This window comes from Scylla paramamosain, chromosome 4, assembly GCF_035594125.1.
Source record: "Scylla paramamosain isolate STU-SP2022 chromosome 4, ASM3559412v1, whole genome shotgun sequence".
Lineage (NCBI taxonomy): Eukaryota > Metazoa > Arthropoda > Malacostraca > Decapoda > Portunidae > Scylla > Scylla paramamosain.
In genome coordinates, this window is record NC_087154.1 from 29,697,924 (window position 1) to 29,719,526 (window position 21,603).

At 42.6% G+C, this 21,603-nt stretch overlaps 1 protein-coding gene across 4 annotated transcripts in view; it reads right to left on the reverse strand.

Moving 5' to 3' along the window:
• Positions 1–675: 675 nt before the first annotated feature.
• The window catches only part of LOC135099955 (uncharacterized), a 216,848-nt gene continuing 195,920 nt past the window's right edge, over positions 676–21,603 (reverse strand). For all 4 annotated transcript variants that reach the window (XR_010268461.1, XR_010268460.1, XM_064002698.1 and 1 more), the window contains 2 exons: positions 6,396–6,440; positions 676–945 (listed from right to left, as the gene is read on the reverse strand). Coding sequence is in view for 2 of the 4 variants with exons in the window: in XM_064002698.1 (XP_063858768.1) it covers positions 897–945; positions 6,396–6,440 (94 nt within the window). In the remaining 2 variants the exon portion in view is untranslated. The remainder of the gene's footprint in view (positions 946–6,395; positions 6,441–21,603) is intronic.

Here is a 21,603-nt window from a genome sequence, read left to right on the forward strand (position 1 = left end):
CGTAGCCTTCAGTTACTTTTCCGTGGAGGCGCTGTTTCTTTACTGAGAGGTTACACGATTCTTCATGCTAATTAACAGACATACTTCTCCCTCATCACCACTGTTAGCGTGCTCCTTCGTGCAGCTGTGAGTTTCCCCAGTATCTTGAGCGCGGTCAGATTACAAATGGCTTGATTTCGCTTAGTCACCTGATTTTAGCATTCTGTGAAAAGTTTATAGTTTGCTTCTATGATTATGCAATGAAATGTAGGAACCACCTGTCGGACTGAGGAGAGAAAGGGCGCTGCAAATACTGCCCGAGATGAGGAATGTCTTGTGTAATTCGTGACAGCATCAAACGAAATCAGGTCGACAGGTATGGCGGTGTTGCAAGGGAGAATTTTATTTTGTCTATCTGATTGCTTGCTTGTCTTTTGGTGATTACTGTCTAGGAGGCTCATAACAATCTCTCTCTCTCTCTCTCTCGAACAGCATTAAGGATGGTGGTTGTCAAGTGGAGCCACGTGATCGGCGCCTCCCAGCCACCAGGTGTTCTCCTTCAACAAAAGTGCTCAGACACGGTTGCGACTCCCTGGCTCCAGTGTTATCACAGGGAAAGCGCATACGGGGGTAATCGGACGGCTCCAGCGATAGCCTATCAGACAAGAGCCATTTATCACGATGATAAGATAACTATATATGTACTGTTTATGAGAACAAACGTATATTTCAAGATAGGGTTGATAAGGCTGTATTGTAAGGCGGCGAGGACTGAGGTGGCGCCGAAAGAATTGCCCAATGTGGTGACAACGAGGTGTCCCTGAGTGAGGCAGCGAATGGGTGCCCAAAGCAACAAATGCACACCTCTCGTCTTTCCGCCACCAGCAGGAGAAGACAGTACTGCAGTGTAGAGGGCGTCACCCGCCACGCCAAGCCAAGCCACGCCACGCCACGCCACGCTGCCACCTGTAATGACGCAGACGCTGATATCAAAAATTATGGCATCGAATAATTTCCGTGCATAACACTTATACACACACACACACACACACACACACACACACACACACACTTTACTGTACCATGTTCCCGCACTCCTCCTCTCGCTTTTGTCGTTATATTGAGGTCTTGTTCTTATCTGGACGAGAATTTCATTATTTTGCCTTCTACATTCCCTCTACAGAAGACATTAGGCCTACAGAGATATCCTGCTTTCTCTTGTCTATCGTTTCCTGTCTAAACCTACCACATAGCTATTTTCTGAGCAACTACAATGCTTCTTATAACTTGCTAGGGGTTCTGGCGAGTCTTGGTTGGCAGTGATTCTTACAATGGAAAGAAGCGTCTCTGGCTATATTACCGGGAAGGAGGAGTAGCGTCCTTGAGTCTGTTTATTCCATGATGCACACTCAAGATAGTTTCACGCGCATCTACTCGTAACAGGCGTGTATTGAGATGCCTCGTGTGATAACTGCCGGGGATGGATGGAAGACATTAAGGCATTGCTATCTCACTTGGCTCCGGGCATCAGGTTCTGGCGGCCGTCCGTAGTGTCAACCTTTGTTGTCTGTTGGGTGTTGTGGTGGTGACAGTCACTCTACTCTTTCCGGGCCATCACTGACTCCTGTTTCCTGTCATTGACCTCCTTTGTTTGATGCAGGAAAGACAATGTGACGGCTGTGAGGGTATGAAGCTGATATATTACCACCACTACTACTACTACTACTACTACTACTACTACTACTACTACTATTACTACTACTACTACTACTACTACTATACTACTACTATCACTACCACCACCACTATCACTACCACTACCACTATTACTACTAGTACTACTACTACTGCTGCTGCTGCTGCTACTGCTGCTGCTACTGCTGCTGCTGCTGCTGCTGCTGCTGCTGCTGCTGCTGCTGCTGCTGCTGCTACTACTACTACTACTACTACTACTACTACTACTACTACTACTACCACTATTACTACTACTACTATTGCTACTACTACTACTACTACTACTACTACTACTACTACTACTACTACCAATGCTGCTTCTCGTATAATATAAGCCTGTTATAAGACAATTTATATGTTGAATTTCGTATACGAGATGCTCAGTTTTATTTTTGCTCGGTGAATCAAAATGTACAGTTTAATCGTACGTTACTTTTACAGTTACAGCCTTCACAATTATGAGCTGCCAGTGCGGAGAATGAAAGACACGTCCATTGCTACTAGTATTCTTGCTGATGCTGGTGTATCACTGCATCACACAAGTACCTAATGTGAAAGAAAGCTGTTTGTATACATTCTTATCTCCTGAAGCTAAAATACACATTCATGTTTCTGTTACGTGAAATCACGACCATTAACTGCAACTAAAAGTTTAAAGGCAAATTTTTATACATTGTTTTTCTTAGGACATTTATAAACCCTGGGATCAGAGGTACGATCCTCATAGATTGTGAGATAATGTTTGTAAGTATTATGGATTACTGTATACTTTTCTCGCTTCATCCATTTATACGATTCCAGTAGCGCTTCATATACATTAGTATTCAACCTTCTTGTTTATAATATACTCGTATAGCGAAAATAAATGGAGTGACTGATAACGTTTCTACAACAACAACAACAACAACAACAACAAGTAGTAGTAGTAGTAGTAGTAGTAGTAGTAGTAGTAGTAGTAGTAGTAGTAGTAGTAGTTGCAGAGGTAGTATTGCAAGTACTACTACTACTATTACTACTACTACAACTACTACTATTACTACCACTTTTATTATTACTACTACTGCTGCTGCTTCTATTCCTCATGATTTTCGAAACAAGAAATAATAATCAGTTTTAGCATTACATGTAAAGCAATAACAGTTAAACTGCTCATAGAGAGAAAGGGAAACAAAGAGTGACGGCGATCCAAAGTTAAGTTGTTACACACACACACACGAAAGGTCAAGGCCAGGAACACTCCATGAGCACTCCTGCACCGCCGCAGGCTGGACTCTTTCCCCCCCTTCCAGCACCGCTTATTGGGGGGACAGCCGCCTTGTATTCTGTGTCGAGCGATGTCTGCCGCCGTGATGTTAAGGCTGCAGAAAGGTTATTAAATAGAACAACACATAATGCATGTTTTTTCCTCTTTCTCTCTTCCTCCTTCATCCAAGCGCCAGGTTCCTGTTTCATGACTTCAACAAAGTGAAATTTAATCATAACTTCTTTATTTTTAATTATGCACTCGTGCGAGCTATGTATGAAAGAGCAACATGCAAGGCGCCTTTACAGCATCCCTTCATCTCTTCCATATTACACTTTTTTATACGAAACGCGGCGCGTCTGGAAATGTGAAAATCTTCTGCAGAATTCTGACAACAGCGAGACAGTAACAAAGGGCAAATGAGTTCCTCCACTGAAGCCCGCCAGACAACTCGGACTCGGTGCAAGCTAGCGAGCGTGTCTTGTCTTTGCACTCGTGAGGGACGCGGCGGCGGCGGCGGCTGGACGAATGACTTAAAGGGCTCAGACGGAGATTAAGTCCCAGATACGCTCCATCCTAGGATGTGGCATGACTCGTTACCTAAACACAGAAGCAGATAAGAGAGAGATTGGGTAACTTAACAGAGGAAGGCACGTGAACTTTTCCGATTATGTTGTCGCATGTTTAGATGGACATGAAAACTGATTTCCATGGGACTAAACTGCTAATGTCAGGTTGCACGGCTAGAATTACATGCAGGAAGGCGCCATTTCCTTAATTAGTGGCGTCCGGACAAACACTTTTTGGACTGAGAGAATAAAATGATGCTGTTATTTCCACGGAAATCAAGTCACCGGCACAGTAAATTACGGCCAACACTCATACACAGTGGGAGGATGAAAGACGTGAGAGAGGAGTGTCGCGTCTTGTACTGTGAGGACGGACAGACTTGTATTTCGTCCACTACCACGTGGTGTGTTTTGCGCAACGATGTTCTCTGAGAGTGTCTGACATGCATCAACAACGGAAGAGATAACGAATGAAGATAATGTGTAACGCACGCTTAGACGAAAGAAAGATAACGGAGATTCTCAGAGATATAGATAGATAGATAAAGAGAGAGAGAGAGAGAGAGAGAGAGAGAGAGAGAGAGAGAGAGAGAGAGAGAGAGAGAGAGAGAGAGAGAGAGAGAGAGATACGTTTTACCTCTTAAGCCATAGCAGTTCATATGAAAAAGAATAAAAAAAAAAATATAATAAGACTGGGCTTTTATTAGGAGCCTCAAAAAGTTATATAAAGCTCATAGCATGGAATGGATTCTGGCTTTGGTACAATAAACCGATTTACTTTACAAGAACAAAAGAATAAAGAGAATTGACCTTGGTACAAAGAACAAAATTCACTTAAAGAACAAAGTTAAGTAAGAACTGACTATGGTACACTGAATCTACGTACAAGAAAAAAAAATGGTGAAAAAGAGAGAGAGAGAGAGAGAGAGAGAGAGAGAGAGAGAGAGAGAGAGAGAGAGAGAGAGAGAGAGAGAGAGAGAGCACAACTTCAAAAATCTACAAAGTTTTCAGAGAGGTAGAGGGGCATGAAATAAAAAATACAACTTTTTAAATGAGGTAGAGAAGAATACACTCAAAAAGTACAAAGTTCATAAGCAGGTAGAGAAGCAGACACCCTTAAAAATTTAAAGTTTCAACAGAGACAGAGAAACATGAAGTGAAAATCTAGCAAAGAACGAATGAAAAGGAAGTAAAGGTGAGAACATTCCCAAGCAAAGGTAATTATCATCATTACAACCGCCCCCACACACATGTAAATATCTTTTAAACTTAAACACATGCTTACAACTTACATTTCAGTTTTCTTGACTCACTCCTGCAACATTAACACAATTTCTCGGCCTCACCCTGACGACACCAGCTGTCCATCATGGCATCACTGAACCTTTGCCAGTTCGCTATTTACATATTTACGTCATCAATAACCCACAGCACTTCCATACTCCCCGATGCTTCTTCCTCAGCCGCGTCAGCACAAGCCTTCGAAAGCATGTCTATGAACTCAGCGGCTAATTTAGACGATCCATGAAAAGTTAGTGTGGCATCATTCACGACAATAGGTTACGTCAGTCAAGCGTCTAAACTTTCACGCTGCTCTTACTCTTCCCCCCACCATCGCGTTCCCCGCAACACAACCACAAATCTCTCTCTCTCTCTCTCTCTCTCTCTCTCTCTCTCTCTCTCTCTCTCTCTCTCTCTCTCTCTCCTGGTATCTGTTCTTCTCAATTATTCTCTGTCGCTCGTCTATGTTCGTCCGTCTCTCTCTCTCTCTCTCTCTCTCTCTCTCTCTCTCTCTCTCTCTCTCTCTCTCTCTCTCTCTCTCCCCCACCCAGCCACCCACACTCACACACACACACACACACACACATACACACATACACACACACACACACACACACAAACCACTCTCAAATTGAAGACAAGGATTAAATTCACATCACGCGATATCCACAGCCGAGTTCAAATGAATAAATCGTATCGCCAGATGGAATAAAAGACAACACGTTCAAATTTCAGAGCTTTGGACTCAGCCGGGAATAACAGACTGCTGCCATAGTACACATGCTGATGGCGGCAGTAGAGGAGCGTATGGTATTAAGACTATAATCCTCCTGTAGATGTGACAGTGTTGAAGGAGACAGCACAGTGTTCATTATTGCCCTCCGAGGAAGTCTACAACGAGGCAAGTGTGTGATGGCTATGAATCTGAATTCCCCAGTGTCGCAGTTCCCCTCGTGGCGTGCTGATAATTCTTCTCACTGTCTGTTAGTTGGTACAGCACGTACATTTTTAGCTGTTCTAATCTCTCCCCTCCCGCTCCCCCTTCCCCTCTTCTCTTCTTCCTCGACATTAAGCTCTTTTTTTCTTCTTTTTTACATCCACTAACAACTTCCTGGCTCATTTTTATCATTACTTGCCGCTGGCTATCTGTTTTCAGTCTCTCTGTTATTCCAGATTAATCTAATATTTCCCTCCGCTGCCTGACTTGATGCGACACAACGTGCTGATAGAGGGAGAAGTGAAACTACGCATAAATGTCGGCAGGTTGGAGAGAAGCCATGTACTGACTGACTCCTCCCTCCTCCCTCCTGCCTCTCCAGGACAAAGACTCCATGGGTTACATTCCCCAGACACAATACACACAGCATCATATCGCACTGTTGCGGAAACTGCCTTCGCTGCAGTGTGCGCCAGAAAGTGAAATATGCTGCCGTGAAAAAGACCGACAAAGCCGCTGAGTTAGGTGCCTCCGATCAACTTTCCGAAAAGCACATAACGAACGGGCTCCCGCTGTAGCGTTCGGATATTTCACGTCACGGAGTGGCGGTGTAGTTGTATTGAAAATGTAAATAATAAAAATTGCACTGTACCTGGAAACCACGTCGAACAGCCGGTGCTGGAACAGGAAACACCATCTGTGGGGAATGATAAAGAATTAGAAAAAGAGCGAGGCTGGAACGCAATCAACATGCCAAACCTTTACAGTAGATGGGTACGCCACTCTACTGTGCCCTAAAACACAGTATATTTCTGTTTCATAGCCTTTGTGATGCATTCCATGTTCTGATCGAGATACAATTAAACGCAAACATTAAAACGTGAGGAAAATACAAGGTTGGAGGAATTCGGGTTATCGGAGGCTAGGAGGACCACGACCAAACCTTGCTCTTCAATTATTCCACAGAGGAACATATACTTCTTTTAGAATAAAGACAAGCGAGATTCCCGCGGGGTAACGTGGGTCAGCAGAGAAACAATAGTAACTCCGCCAGTCAGTGTTCGCTATTTACGGTTCACAAAATCAAGCCTGCAGCATTAGCGTACACAACAGTACACTCTGACAACCCAGCGAGGCGTTCACGGGGAATGCTGTATCGGAAGAAAAGGGAAGAGGGAAAATAAGGGACAAACACTGAGTGCGTCGTCATCGATCATATGCGGAGGGGTCCTGCGAGTCGCGCCGCTCAGCCGGTGATAACAAGTGCATCGTAGCGTCTTATCGATTACTTCACCTGACGACGGACACCCAGGTGGCAAGCCCTCCCCTTCGCCCCACCCTCCCCAAGGTTTATGCCATACTCGGGTATACCTCTTGTCCTCTCCCTCGTGCACTGCTGTCAATATTTCATCACACCCTACACACACGCCCTATTTCGTCTCATTTATTCACAACTTCCCTTTCCTCTCCTTCGCACTTTCCTTCTTCTGCCGCAAACTCACTTCCAACCTGGATGCCTCGCTTCAAGAGAACACCATTCTGTTTCCGCAGCGTCCAATGAATAGTCGCGGCGCGTGTCTCGTGTCGTGTCAAGCGGCCTAATTTCCCTCCAACATGCTCCATGCACGTGAATATTGGTCTTCATCATGTTCTTTAGAAGGCGATAAGTCAGAGGAACCCTACAATCGCAATGGAGACGCCATCGCCATATACATGATCATAGGTCACAAGTAAACATTCAGTTCATGCAAAAAGAAAAAAAAAAAAAAAAAAACGCGTAAAAAATACATGCAGCAGAGACGTGGCGAGAGTAGAGTGGGAGAGGAACTTAAATATTTAACGTTTACATGTCGGCCCCGCGGGGTGTCGTGTCAAAGGAAAATTGCACCCTGGCACCTCTTCAGCCGACACAGGGGAGGCGACCAATCAGCTTCCACCACGCGCACTTTCCCGTTCATCGATTGGCTGCCGGCAACAAAACTGGTTGTAAGAGGCGGCGTGTGGTCACTCGGTTGCGGGAACGCGAGACTCCCGGAGGTGGGAGCGTGAGGTTCTTCGGGTGCCAATGGTAGGACAAGCATGACTACTAATAAAGCTAAAGGGATCCAGAGGAGAAGAGAGGGTGCTAAGGTAGGTGGGAAGGAGGGCACGCCAGCGAATAAGATACTCGTAAACAAGGCACTAGAGACAAGCAATTACGGGGGACAAGCACGCAGGAGATAAGAAGGGAAAAGCCAGGTGGCGTGATAATCCTGCAAGATAAAAATAACCACTCAGAGCGGGGCGAGTCTCCACGGCTGATGAGAAACAAGAACAGCTCGTGCAGAGAGGAGGCAGTGGATTGAATAGATTAACGCAGCTGAATCTACCTGAATCGTAATAACTAACAGAACGCTACCAGCCCACACACACACACACACACACACACACAGACACACACACACACACACACGTCACTCATACGAAAACTACACCCTCGTCTCGATTTTTGACACATTCCATCCACTTCCAGCGTCCCAATTCAGCCTGTCCCTCTCGCAATATCACTCCTGCCATCAGAATTTGGAATGGATTCTCCTTCAGCCCTCCACTCGTATTATTAGATTCAAGATTGGTTGGATTTGTCGCTCATCGGTCGCACATGTCACACGCTGTGCCGTCTCTTGCAAAGGTGCTGGAGTGAGGGGGGAACGAGGCTAGTGAGCCAGCACTTGACTACCAGGATAAGCGGGTAACTACGTTTGGGAGGGGGAGGAGGGAAGAGTGGACTGGGGGATGGGGGGCGAGGAGGGGGTGTTAATTACAGGAACACGCGAGGTACAGTTCTGTATAGTCGAGGCTATAAGATTCATGTGTGTGTGTGTGTGTGTGTGTGTGTGTGTGTGTGTGTGTGCACTTCCTTGTTTAGTCCGGTACAATGTCTTTCCTTCTGTCTGTCTGTCTATCTGTCTATCTGCCTGTCTACTTATCTGTGTCTGTCCTACGTTCAGTCGTCCGCACGCCTCTCTCTCTCTCTCTCTCTCTCTCTCTCTCTTGCTTGTGCCGTCGATCTGCGCCTGGAAGCTTGATGTCTGTTTGCTAGTACGATTATTTGTGAGACAGTCCATTAATGCAAGACATTCACAACACGCGAGGACACGATTAATAATATACTCTAAGTCTACCTAGCCGGAAGTAAGTCTTAATGCTTTATCCTTTACCGCTGTCCCTCCTCTGCTGCACACCCTCCCTATCTCTTTTTTTTTTTTTTTTCTGCTTGTTTTGTACTGTTTACTCTTGCACTTACCAAATTTTCCGCATTAAACTGTCTCTCTCTCAATTTACTTCACTTCATTCCTTTCCTTCGCATTAAACTCTCTCTCTCTCTCTCTCTCTCTCTCTCTCTCTCTCTCTCTCTCTCTCTCTCTCTCTCTCTCTCTCTCTCTCTCTCTCTCTCTCTCTCTCTCTCTCTCTTCTTCACTTCACTCCTTTCTCTCGCTCCTTGCCTCGTTCTCCCTCCTTCAGTAGGCGACCCCTGACCTTAGATACCGCGAGGACCTGACACAGCGTTCAGCACCTTCACCTTCCTGCTCTCGCGCACTGACGGATCTATACATACACATTCGTCACCGTCTTTTGTACCCGTAAAGAAAAGACCGGCAGATGTAGCACGTAGTTTGTCTGCCTGGCTACACTGGATGGGTTGTGACACATATACCTACACACACACACACACACACACACACACACACACACACACACATCTACGCAGTATCTCATGCATCCACATATTCTTAGATGTAAATGTTCATATATATTCAAGTTCCTGACATTGTTTTTGTCTGGCTCCGTTATTCCGTGTCTGTCTGTCTGTCTGTCTGTCTGTCTGTCTCTTACACACACATACACACAAAGAAATATACATACACACATACAGACAGACAGACAGACAGACAGACAGACAGACAGACACACACACACACACACACACACACACACACACACACACACACACAAGAAGTGAGTTGCTATGGCATATTCAGCGAAGCGGTGGGACTGCCTGGGTAACACACTCTCTCTCTCTCTCTCTCTCTCTCTCTCTCTCTCTCTCTCTCTCTCTCTCTCTGTCACACACACACACACACACACACACACACACACACACATACACACACACACACATACACATATCCTAGAAGTCAACGATTATTTCCTTCCTCTCATATTTTAGATTGTTTATTTTTAGAAGGTTGCATCACGCAACCACTACTGCGTGAGAAAAGGCACCGTCCACATTGACATTTTCTTAGAAGGAGAAGAATGATGTGGGTACTGATGCTGGCATCTTATATGAAAACAAAAGCTATGCGTACTGTTTTGTTTTTTCACATTATTATTATTATTATTATTATTATTATTATTATTATTATTATTATTATTATTATTATTATTATATACTATTATATACTACTACTACTACTACTACTACTACGACAATTACTAATACTTTTATCACCATCAGTACCAGCAGGAGCAGTAGTAGTATTAGTAGAAGTAGTGGTGGTTGTGGTGGTAGTAGTTGTAGCAGTAGTAATACCGCGTCTGTAACAATAGAAAGCAATGGAAGTGCCAGAATTCTTCATTCTAGTGTACAAAAGAAAACCGTGTTAATAATGCATCCAAAATTAAACCTTCAACAATTCTCGTCACACCCACAACAATTCATTTATTATCCAAAGGCATCCATTGTGTTGCGAGTCGTTATAGGATATCGATACGAGTTGTGTGCAGGCTGCAGCCGGTGGTGAGAAAGGGAAGGAGGGCAAGAACCTGACAGCAGCAGAGATGCATAGAGAGACCTGTAGGGAACTCACGCAAAGATGAACTAAGCCTTGGAGGAGCTGGTGCGGTCACAGTATTTCCTGAGCATCCTGCGCAAGAGACTGACGTTTGGAAATAAGCACGTCCTTTTTCGAAGTGAGATATGAAGGGAAGGTTCTAAAGGATACACAGGTGTTGAAGGTTCTTGCTTTGAGTGAAATACGGTTCTCTTTTTTTCTTTCAGCTTCGGGATTTATGAGTAAAGAGAAAATATTGATAATGTTAATCGTCATTGCGCAGGTGTGCAGCACAGGTGTGGTGTGGACGAGTCTTTCTCGCCAGCTTTAGAGCAACAAAGGACAAGTGTTGCACATCTATTGGGCCAGTCACCGTGTCCTTGCAGGCAGTGACGACACCCGCAGCTCCTCCCCACACGTGCCATCCCCCCATCCTCTCTCTCTCTCTCTCTCTCTCTCTCTCTCCCTCTCTCTCTCTCTCTCTCCTTCCTTCCTTATCGTCACATCTGCTTCCTCCCACGACATGACTCAACCAAACACCAAGTAAAATTGAATTTAATGTGCAGCTTATTAATAGCCTTAGTGCATGACAAATCTTCATTGTATAAAAGCACTGCTTCAGAGAGAGAGAGAGAGAGAGAGAGAGAGAGAGAGAGAGAGAGAGAGAGAGAGAGAGAGAGAGAGAGAGAGAGAGAGAGAGAGAGAGAGAGAGAGATTTAAACAGATACCAAAGAAATTTCAAGTATAACACCAAATAAATGAAATAAAAGGAACACAATCACGTAGAAAATTATGTACAAATGCCCAAATATTGATGTCGCGGCAAAGTCCAATAAATTTCATGACGATAAATCGAGTAGAAATCAATCTATGGGGCAATGAGCAGCTTTACATCAAGAGATCCACAAAGACTCCAGCAAAAGAACCAAATGGAAAAAAAACTGCCAGATCCTGTTTTTGTACGTCATTACTACTTTTGGACAACACTACGCAGCCGAATGCCGTCACGAGGGAGTCTCATGTGTAGCTCCCTGTATTCCTAACAAGCTGTATTGTGTTACCTGGTGCGCCCTGCAGGTAGTGGGTAGACTTGTTACTCCTTTCAACAATATTCACATCTTTCTCGAGTAACGGAGCAGTATTATATCGTCCACTATGCAAGACTTGTTATTCAGTTCTCCTTTTGTGTTTACTCTTCCCGTTCTTTTCCTCCTTCCTGGCAGACTCTGCAATACTCTGCCTTGGCCGAGTTTTAACCTTTCTGCTCTACTATATTTGTCTAGAATCTCTCTCTCTCTCTCTCTCTCTCTCTCTCTCTCTCTCTCTCTCTCTCTCTCTCTCTCTCTCTCTCTCTCTCTCTCTCTCTCTCTCTCTCTGTTGTGTGTGTGTGTGTGTGTGTGTGTGTGTGTGTGTGTGTGTGTGTGTGTGTGTGTGTGTGTGTGTGTGGGGTGAGTTAATATATATGCATAATGTGTGAGAATTAATGTACTGGAAACTGTGAACACCTGAGTTTCATTTCCTACTCAAGTACAGATCAAATGCAAGTGTATTAATTAACTAGATACCAATATTCTAACAATTTCTAGGCCAATGAGATTCGTCTGTAACCATCTTCATCGCTTAAAATTCCTCTTTGTATATGTTGTATAGTTAAGGAGCCAAATCTGTATTGAATATTAAGGGAGATGTAATTAAACTATCCTGTATATTGGGTATTAACAATCTTGTTACAAGAGAGGACTATCAAGACTGCATACACTGGACAATCTTTTTGACTCTTGCTTTGGCCGGCTTATTTTCTATTTTATCTTTTTTTCTCTCTTCGCCAATCTTTCTGATATGTAACACATCCCAAAGAAGGTATTTCTATGAGTTCAACACAATTACAATTCACGCACGAAAACTAGAAACAGTGCAGCACCATCTTATGTCATTAATTTAAAGGATTCAGAAATCCTCATTCACAAATATGCATAAAATGACAGTCTAAATATAGGCCAACACTACAGCCAAGTGTGCTCTAAGGCTAAATTCTGTTGACCAAGGGCTAACAGTTACTTAGGAAATACTAGAGCAACTTTAGTCCGTTACTTACGATGCGAACTTATCCCAAAATCAATGAATCGCACCAACAATTTCCTTCACTAAATATTTATGAATGTCCGGCCACGCAGTATTCAACGAACCAGTTAGGTCATAATCTTGACATAATGTTGAGGAATGTGGCTAGATTTGATGAAAGAAACAATGTTTCTTTAATAATGGTTCTTTTATTTTTCCCAATATTGATGTTAAGGTGGATTGTTGACCTGAAATCCGAAGCACTACGAGGCTCGCTTCACACTGCCGGGGCGTCGACGGGAAAATTAATCGGAGCTGCCAAATATCCTTCCGAGAGACGGAACGCTGTTGCCACCATTTATGGAACAACAGCAACAGCGCTCCGTCTCACGGAAGGATATTTGGCAGCTACGATTAATTTTCCCGTCGAAGCAGTGACGTCACAATGACGTGATCCGTCCCCAGAGGGACGTGCGAAACGGGCAGTGTGAGGCGAGCACATACCACTGTTCAAAACGTTCAAAATAATATGGATGACGTCAGGAAGCAACCACGCCGTCGAGAGGAGTGGTGTTGTAAAGCAGGCAGGACTTGGATGTGTTTCCTTAAAAGTTTACAGTGCCCAGGTGTTTTACTTGATCCAGTCAATGTCCATTGTACAAATGTTACGCGTAGCGCTGTCACATTCTAGATAAAAAGGTTCTTAACCTGTAGTCCACTGAAGGTTAAGAACCCCTGATCTAGAAAAAATGCTTGGATTAAATCATATTGATTTTTTGTTTTTAAAGCAAGATTCTCGCCGCTCTGCATGACGTCATTCATTGTGACGTTGTAAGTGTAGGCAAATAATAATTGGCATTGAAGATAATTAACAATAGAAACAAGTTCACTACGAAACAGTTATTTCTACATGTTTCCCAGCTTTCTGTAGAAGAGGAAAAACATAATTCCTCTAGATATTATTTTAACATCTCAGATTTATAACAGTAAGCGCAACGGAGCCATAATACAATATGAACGATAGTTTTGTTTCCCAATACTTCATTGTTTGAGATACAGATAATTTTTCTAAGGATTAAATCTATTTATTATTTTCACTGGATTAAAAACTGACATCTCTGGAGTATAATTTGAATAAACTATCTGTTACATAAACAGATACATAAAGAAATATCTATCCGATAAAGATGCCAGATGTCGCCACTGTCCTACACTGTTGTAACACTGCTAAGGGCAACTGCGATTACTTAGAAATTCATCAAGGCAAGTGTGCTGCTTTCTGACCTATGTTTGACATTATCTTCATTAACATTACTGCCACGTAAGTAAGTACATGGGCACTACGCTTCACACCCATTCCCAACAGTGTCATCAATACTGCCATTGTTACCTTTATTTGAATTACTGTCACTCCACTTCTGTAACAGAGCTTAGGGATGGTTGAATTAAACCATCGTCTTAAACTCTAGTTTTTCATGCCTAAATAACACTTTTGAGGTGCAAGTTCAACAGCTCCTCAAAATCAAGAGTGTCTCGTTACGTGCTCTGTTAAGTATTCAAGGCACGTTCCGACCGTCAGCCTTGAGGTCGAGGCAGGAAACACCGACAATCCGCAACCAAATCTCTATAACCGAGCTTATTTTGATGCTTTGATGACTTCATTATAATATTTCTACTCCTATACGTACACATCTAAGCAATATGCTTTCGGCACATCACATATACTGCAGCACATACATCAATGTTATGTACTCGTACCTTCGACACAACATTACATATACCATCTGCTCCCTCACTCCGATTCAGTGTCAGTCTCAATACTGAACTATTCCATCTCGCAGTTTTCTGTTTCCCAGAATTCGAATACCTTCGATCATCCATCATCCCAAATCATCTCGATTACTATTTATTTATTCCCCTAAAGCGGGTTCCACTGGCGGCCTGTTGTGGTTGTCACGGGAATCCTGATCGACATCCGTGAAAGGCTTCACTGATATTCTAATTTACCTTTGAAGTATCAAGAGCGTATTGATTACGTGTGTGTGTGTGTGTGTGTGTGTGTGTGTGTGTGTGTGTGTGTGTGTGTGTGTGTGTGTGTGTGTGTGTACACACACACACACACACACACACACACACACACACACACACACACACACACACACAAACTTTCCTTTTTTTGGAAACACTATTGAATATTGTTTCTCTGGCAGGAAAACAATCTACTTTCAAAGTCTATTTATCTTTGCGTCCCAGACGGATCTGTTCCATCGATCACTCCCTCCCTCCATTATCGAAATTTATCTCAGCCTTACTTCATAGTGATAGTCTCATCCTACGTCTTTCTACTTCCTTCCTCTAAGTAAACTTTTCAGCAAGAACTCGAAAACATCATTTTCCATGATTTCAATGAAGGCTTTATGATCATCTGCCAGGCAAGTGTGCTCCAAATTCGTACAGTATCTCAATATATTAGCAAGACACGCTTCCAGAAAATCATTCCACAACTGCTCTTAAGTATCTCAGCAGGATTACATTACTTTCCTGTCAAACAAGTTCTAATAGAAGTTCGGATCTATTAGATTATTTCTCTCTCCCGCTCGCGTATTGATTTGAAGAGGAGGCCTCGTGTCCTTGGCAGGAATAGGCCTCCCAGATATGGATTTAAATCAGGCTTCATAATTTTATTTTCCACTCGTGCCATCGGCTTTTCAGCTTTATAGCCATTTACTATCTATATTGTAAGTTTGGCGCATTCCATTCCATTAACGTGAATTCTGATTTTATGAATTTACAAAAAAAAAAAAAAAAAAGTATTCCCTCACCATTATTTTTCAAGCCTTCCTGCACGAGACTTGCTTCACATTCGTATAATACCTTTTTGCATCATTTAAAATATAATGAACTGCCATCCAGCAATCCAATTAATTCCTACACTGTACTGAAAATCTCAAAAATATTCCTTCCCTCTCACGTATCCTTCCCCCACGAGCTGAGGACGTGCAGGAGTGAGAAGCGTCAGGTCACCTTTAAGAACCTAACATAATCTTGGGACTATGAGTGTTCTACTACAATTACTGCTGATGCTCCTCTTACTCCTAGAACTACCACTATACCACCACTACTACTACTACCACTCCTACTACTACCTACTACTGCTACAACTAATGGTGCTGGTACTACGAATGGCAAACACACATTGCTGTTTTCAGTCAATTCAACTCAGTGTAATACATGACAAGTTGAATTATTAACGTTAGCGAATAATTTGTTTCATTGTTGTTGGTGCTGCTATTATTATTATCAATGTATCACTGTTCTTGTTATTGTTGTTCTTGTTGTTGCTATTCTTGTTGTTGTTGTTATTATTATTATTATTATTATTATTATTATTGTTATTATTATTATTACTACTACTTTTACTACTATTATTATTATTACTACTACTATTACTACTAACTACTACTAGTGCTACTACTACTACTACTACTACTACTACTACTACTACTACTACTACTACTACTGCTACTACTGTTATTATCATCATAGCTGTTTTGTGTTATGTATTACACACAACATAATTCTATTTCAAGACCACTTACAACATTACTGGATGTTTACTGCGTTTTTGTTATTGTCATCATCATGGTTCGGCTTCGGTGTTATTCTAATCGTCGTGATAACTACGCGCAATGAGGCTGAGATCACATATCATGCTGAATAATTCATATGAAACAGACATGTACAGGCAGGAGTCAAGTCGAGCAACATTCACTCACAGATTGGATGATCCTTGTGGCACGATTGCTTACAAAAGAACATAAGTAAATAAGGGAAGCTGTAAGAAGCCATCAGGCCCATACGTTATAAGTACTTTTAATAAGCACGTGTACCCGAAGTGTCTCGTCATGGCTTTGATTCCCGGCCACTTCCTCTCTAGGTTGTGTTCTTAAACGTTTCAGGTCTTCATTAGAATTATTTTCAAAAGCCACAAAGACGATTAGTGTAGTTCTCAAGATGATTGTCCCTCACTGATAAAATGTAATAATTGTTAACTAATCCTAGAATTAGGAAAGCACTGCGACACACAACAATGAGTAGCACCAGAAGCAATGGGTGAAGTCTTTTTTAAGTATCTACAAGAATGTTAGCGATGAAAAAAAAATACATTTTGCAATTTCTTCCCAGTTCAAAGATTGGATGTGGCTGTAGAACAAGTAAAGATGTCTCAGAGTGACTGGTAATTAGGGAAAGATGTACCAAGTGGCAGTTAAGGGGTTAATAGTTTCATGAACTTCCACTAACACATGTGAAAAGTTGTCAGGATAAGACGAGGAAACGATTGAGAACCCAATCCATTCATTGTATCCGATTCACAAAACCTGGCGTTACTTAAATAGGGAAACGAACATCAGAATAACCATGCATGCCACACGACGGTCAACACAGACCACGGTGTCCAGTGACCATGAGAGGTGCTAAAAAGGAAGAACTAGGACTACCATGCATTAAAACATGGTGAACTAGATACAAGCAGTTAAGCCAAAGCGGCGTCCCAGTGGAGGCGGGCACACAGCGGGAAGTGCACCCTCTAACACTGTCCTTGGGTGTGGCACCTTAATTTCACCTAAATTTCAAACGCACGTACTCTCTCTCTCTCTCTCTCTCTCTCTCTCTCTCTCTCTTTCAAGCATGTCAACCATAAATAAAACTGCAATTCGATAGAACTTCAAAGAAATAAATGCCGGTTATGATTGCCTTCGTTAGTATTTTTTTTTAATGTAGGAGGGGCACCAGCCAAGGCTAACAAAACTGCAATAAAAAAAAAAGGTCCACTGAGGTGCCGGTCCCCTAGCAAAATCGAAAGCGTTAGTAAAAAATTGCAGATAGCTGTCTTGAAAGTCAAAGAAAGGTGGAAACTGAGAAACAGGCAGGGAGTTCCAGAGTTTACCAAAGAAAGGGATGAATGACTGGAAATACTGGTTAACTCTTACATTAAAGAGGTGGACAGAACAGAGGTGAGAGAAGGAACAAGGTCTTGTGCAACGAGGCTGCGAGAGGAGGGTAGGCATGCAGTTAGCAAGATCAGGGGAGCAGTAAGCATGAAAATAGCGGCAGATGATAGCAAGAGATGCAACATTGTGGCGATGAGAAAGAGGCTGAAGACAGTCACTTAGAGGAGAGGAGTTAATAAGACGAAAAGCTTTTGATTACACCCTCTCTCAAAGATCGGTATGAGTGGAACCCCATACATTAGAAGCATACTCCATACATCGGCGGATAAGACCCCTGTACAGAGTTAGCAGCTTGGTGAGGTGAGAAAAACTGCAGAGACGATTCAAAACGCATAGATTCATAGTAGCTGTTTTAGCTAGAGTTAAGATGTGAAGTTTCCAGTTTAGATTATAAGTAAAGGACAGACCGAGGGTGTTCAGTGTAGAAGAGAGGGATAGTTGAGTGTCATTAAAGAAGAGGTTGATGGAAGTTGTATGGAAGGTTGTGTTGACTTGATAAATGGTGGATTTGAGATTTTGAGGCATTGAACAATACTAAAGTTGCTCTGCCCCAATCAGAAATTTTAGAGAGACCAGAAGTCAGGTGTTCTGTGGTTTCCTTTCGTGAACTGTTTACTTCCTGAACGTTTGGAGGTCTACGAAAAGACATGGAAAAGTGCAGGATGGCATCATCAGCGTAGGAGTGGATAGGACAAGAAGTTTGGTTTAGAAAATCATTGATGAATAATATTAAATGAGTGGGTGATAGGACAGAACCCTGAAAATCATCACTGTTAATAGATTTAAGAGAAGAACAGTGACCGTCTACCACAGCAGCAATAGAATGGCTTGAAAGGAAACTTGATATGAAGTTGCAGAGAGAAGGATGGAAGCCATAGGAGGGTAGTTTGGAAATCAAAACTTTGTGGCAGAATCTATTAAAAGCTTTTGATGTCTAAGGCAATAGCAAAAGTTTCACCAAAATCTCTAAAAGAGGATGACCAAGACTCCAGCCAGAAGATCACCAGTAAAGCGGCCTTGACGGAACCCATACTGGCGATCACATAGAAGGTTGTGAAGTGATAGATGTTTAAGAATCTTCCTGTTGAAGGTAGATTAAAAGATTTTTGATAGGCAGGAAATTAAAGCAATAAGGCGGTAGTTTGAGGGATTAGTTTGAGAGTGACTCTGTAGTCGTAGCCAGATGGTGGAAAACTCGGACGATTCAAGAACGTGGGCACGAGAGCAGGTTAAATCATTGCGCACATAGATGCAACATCCAGCTTTGGATGATAGAAAATGAGGATATAGAAAGTAGGACGGAACAGAAAAAGGGCTACTGTCAGTTGCTTCAGACACCTGTGTTTCAGTGAGGACAAGATGAGGTTTAGTATAGGAGAGGTGGTGTTCTACAGATTGAAAAATTAGATCTTAGACCGCGAATGTTGCAGAAGTTAATGAAGAAAAGGTTGAGGGGGGGTATTAAGACACTTAATGTTGATACCAGAAGAGCAGTTCGATCTGGGGACATTTGTGGTCCCCTCCCCAGATGGGGACTCCGAGACTGGTGTTGGAGTTGCCATGATAATTTTGAATTTTGAGTGAAGGGTGTGTGTGTAATTAGGTGGGAGTAATTACCATTTCGGCAGGTGAGTTTCTGCGGATATTGTCAGAGGTTAAAGTACAGGTTACTCTAAGTGGAAAATGCTCTATGCACACATGTATTTTGAGGTGCTGTTTAGCTGTGGTAAGAAATTCAATTATGGCCTGGTAACAGATTCAACGGCCAGGCCAAGTCGGTAACCATGGTGGAAAAACACTCTTTCCATACACTCCACCTTATTTGAAGTTGCGCAATACAATCTGAACGTATTCAGTGTCACAATCTCGGAGGAAAACTGCGTATGACTGACTAGCAATCCACTCCTTGCTCGGGCAGACATGGTGCCACGCAAACTATCATTTTATTTGTCATTTATTATATCCATGCTGTCATTGTGTAATGTTTATCGGTAATCGGTATTGGTCCACTGTTGTCACTCGCCTCGATGCGGTATACTGTAAAGCTCCACATCTTGTAGAAATCATGACTGAAGTATTCACAATTTCAGATCCTCGCCATGGATGCCCACCTGACCCGGCCGCTGTATCTGTCGCCAGGCCACTCTTGAATTTTGAGCCACGGCTAAACGACGCCTCAAAATGCTTATGTGCATAGAACTTTTTCCACTTAGAATATAACCTGAACTTTAACCTCTGGCTATATCTGCAGAAACTCGTGTCACACCGTGTATGTAGTGTGTGTGTGTGTGTGTGTGTGTGTGTGTGTGTGTGTGTGTGTGTGTGTGTGTGTGTGTGTGTGTGTGTGTGTGTGTGTGTGTGTGTGTGTGTTTGTTTGTTTGTGTGTGTGTGTGTGTGTGTGTGTGTGTGTGTGTGTGTGTGTGTGTGTGTGTGTGTGTGTGTGTGTGTGTGTGTGTGTGTGTGTGTGTGTGTGTGTGTGTGTGTGTGTTGCATAAACTGAGTGGGTGGCTGCAGGTGGGTGTGGAGTGAATGAAAGAACATTTATTTTTATACTTAGGGTGGCGTAGAAAGACATGCAAGTCTGTGTGCGTCTGGACCCAATCCCCCCACCCCCTATCGTGTGTGTGTGTGTGTGTGTGTGTGTGTGTGTGTGTGTGTGTGTGTGTGTGTGTGTGTGTGTGTGTGTGTGTGTTCATCTTATTCTCAAGGCAAAACATGCATATGAGAGAGAGAGAGAGAGAGAGAGAGAGAGAGAGAGAGAGAGAGAGAGAGAGAGAGAGAGAGAGAGAGAGAGAGAGAGAGAGAGAGAGAGAGAGAGAGAATCAATCTTTTTACATATCCGTCACGTCTTGTTGCATCAGAGCGTCGTGTCCTGCAACGCAATCATCAGTCTGCCCGGAATATTAAACTCAAACTAAAATGCTACCCGGAAACAACACGCGGCTATGGATGAAGCAGCAGCAACAATAACCTTCGATGTCTTAACGAGAAATCTAATCTATATAGTTCACCTCACAAAAACTTACGGTGGTGATCCTGTTGGTTACGAATTCACATAAAACTCGTGATTAACGTTCCTGTCTTTTAGGAACTTCGTGGTTTCCCCTTCCCTCAAGATATGACCTGAAATGCCATATATCAGGATCAGCTTTCTTTCTTTCTTTCTTTCCCCAGTATTACCAGTTCTTCACATGCAGCACACAACAATTACCGTGATGGAGAACATGCATGGGAGTGATGATTTGCAGGTGCAATTATGGAAGTATGATAAGGTAAGATAACACACATAAATAACCGTCTGTCTGTTTTCTTGGATCATCACAACGCCACTACTCAACTAAGACTTCTTCCCGCAGTTTCTTTGAATAGTCAGTGTACTGTACTAATCTCTGCAAAGTTCTCTATGCAAGTTTGTTTATTTATTATATTTTCCCAGTCTCCCTTCTGGTCCACTCAGTGAGGATTTCGTTGCCTTTCCTGCCTCGTCCTCCAGCCATATATCTGGCTCATCCATAACAAACAAGTATAAATGGTTTACATGGATTCTCAAGGTCATCGATTACTTATTCTGTTGCACAAGCAGTCCTTGGCTGAGCGTTCCTTCGTCATCCTGCCAGTTATTTCTATTTGATTTTCGTTGCAAGGTTTTGGTTAATCTTGTTGTAGGTGCTTTACACAAATCATAATTAGGGCATGTACCAATACATTTTTTTCTTTGGCTTCACTAGTTTTTCGTTTCTTAGGCAACAGTATTAGCACTGCTTTTCGTGACATTTGCAGCGTAATGCCCCCTTTTTTTCATGTGTATGTGCAGTTTACGTATTTATATTTTTTGTATAGTAGTAATGAAGTTTTTTTTACTTCTATTCTTTATCAGGTTTTCAGTAGAGCTTGAATATATATTTTCTTATCTTGACACCAGTGAAATACTATCAGGATTTCATATGATCTACATCATTCGTCTTGACAT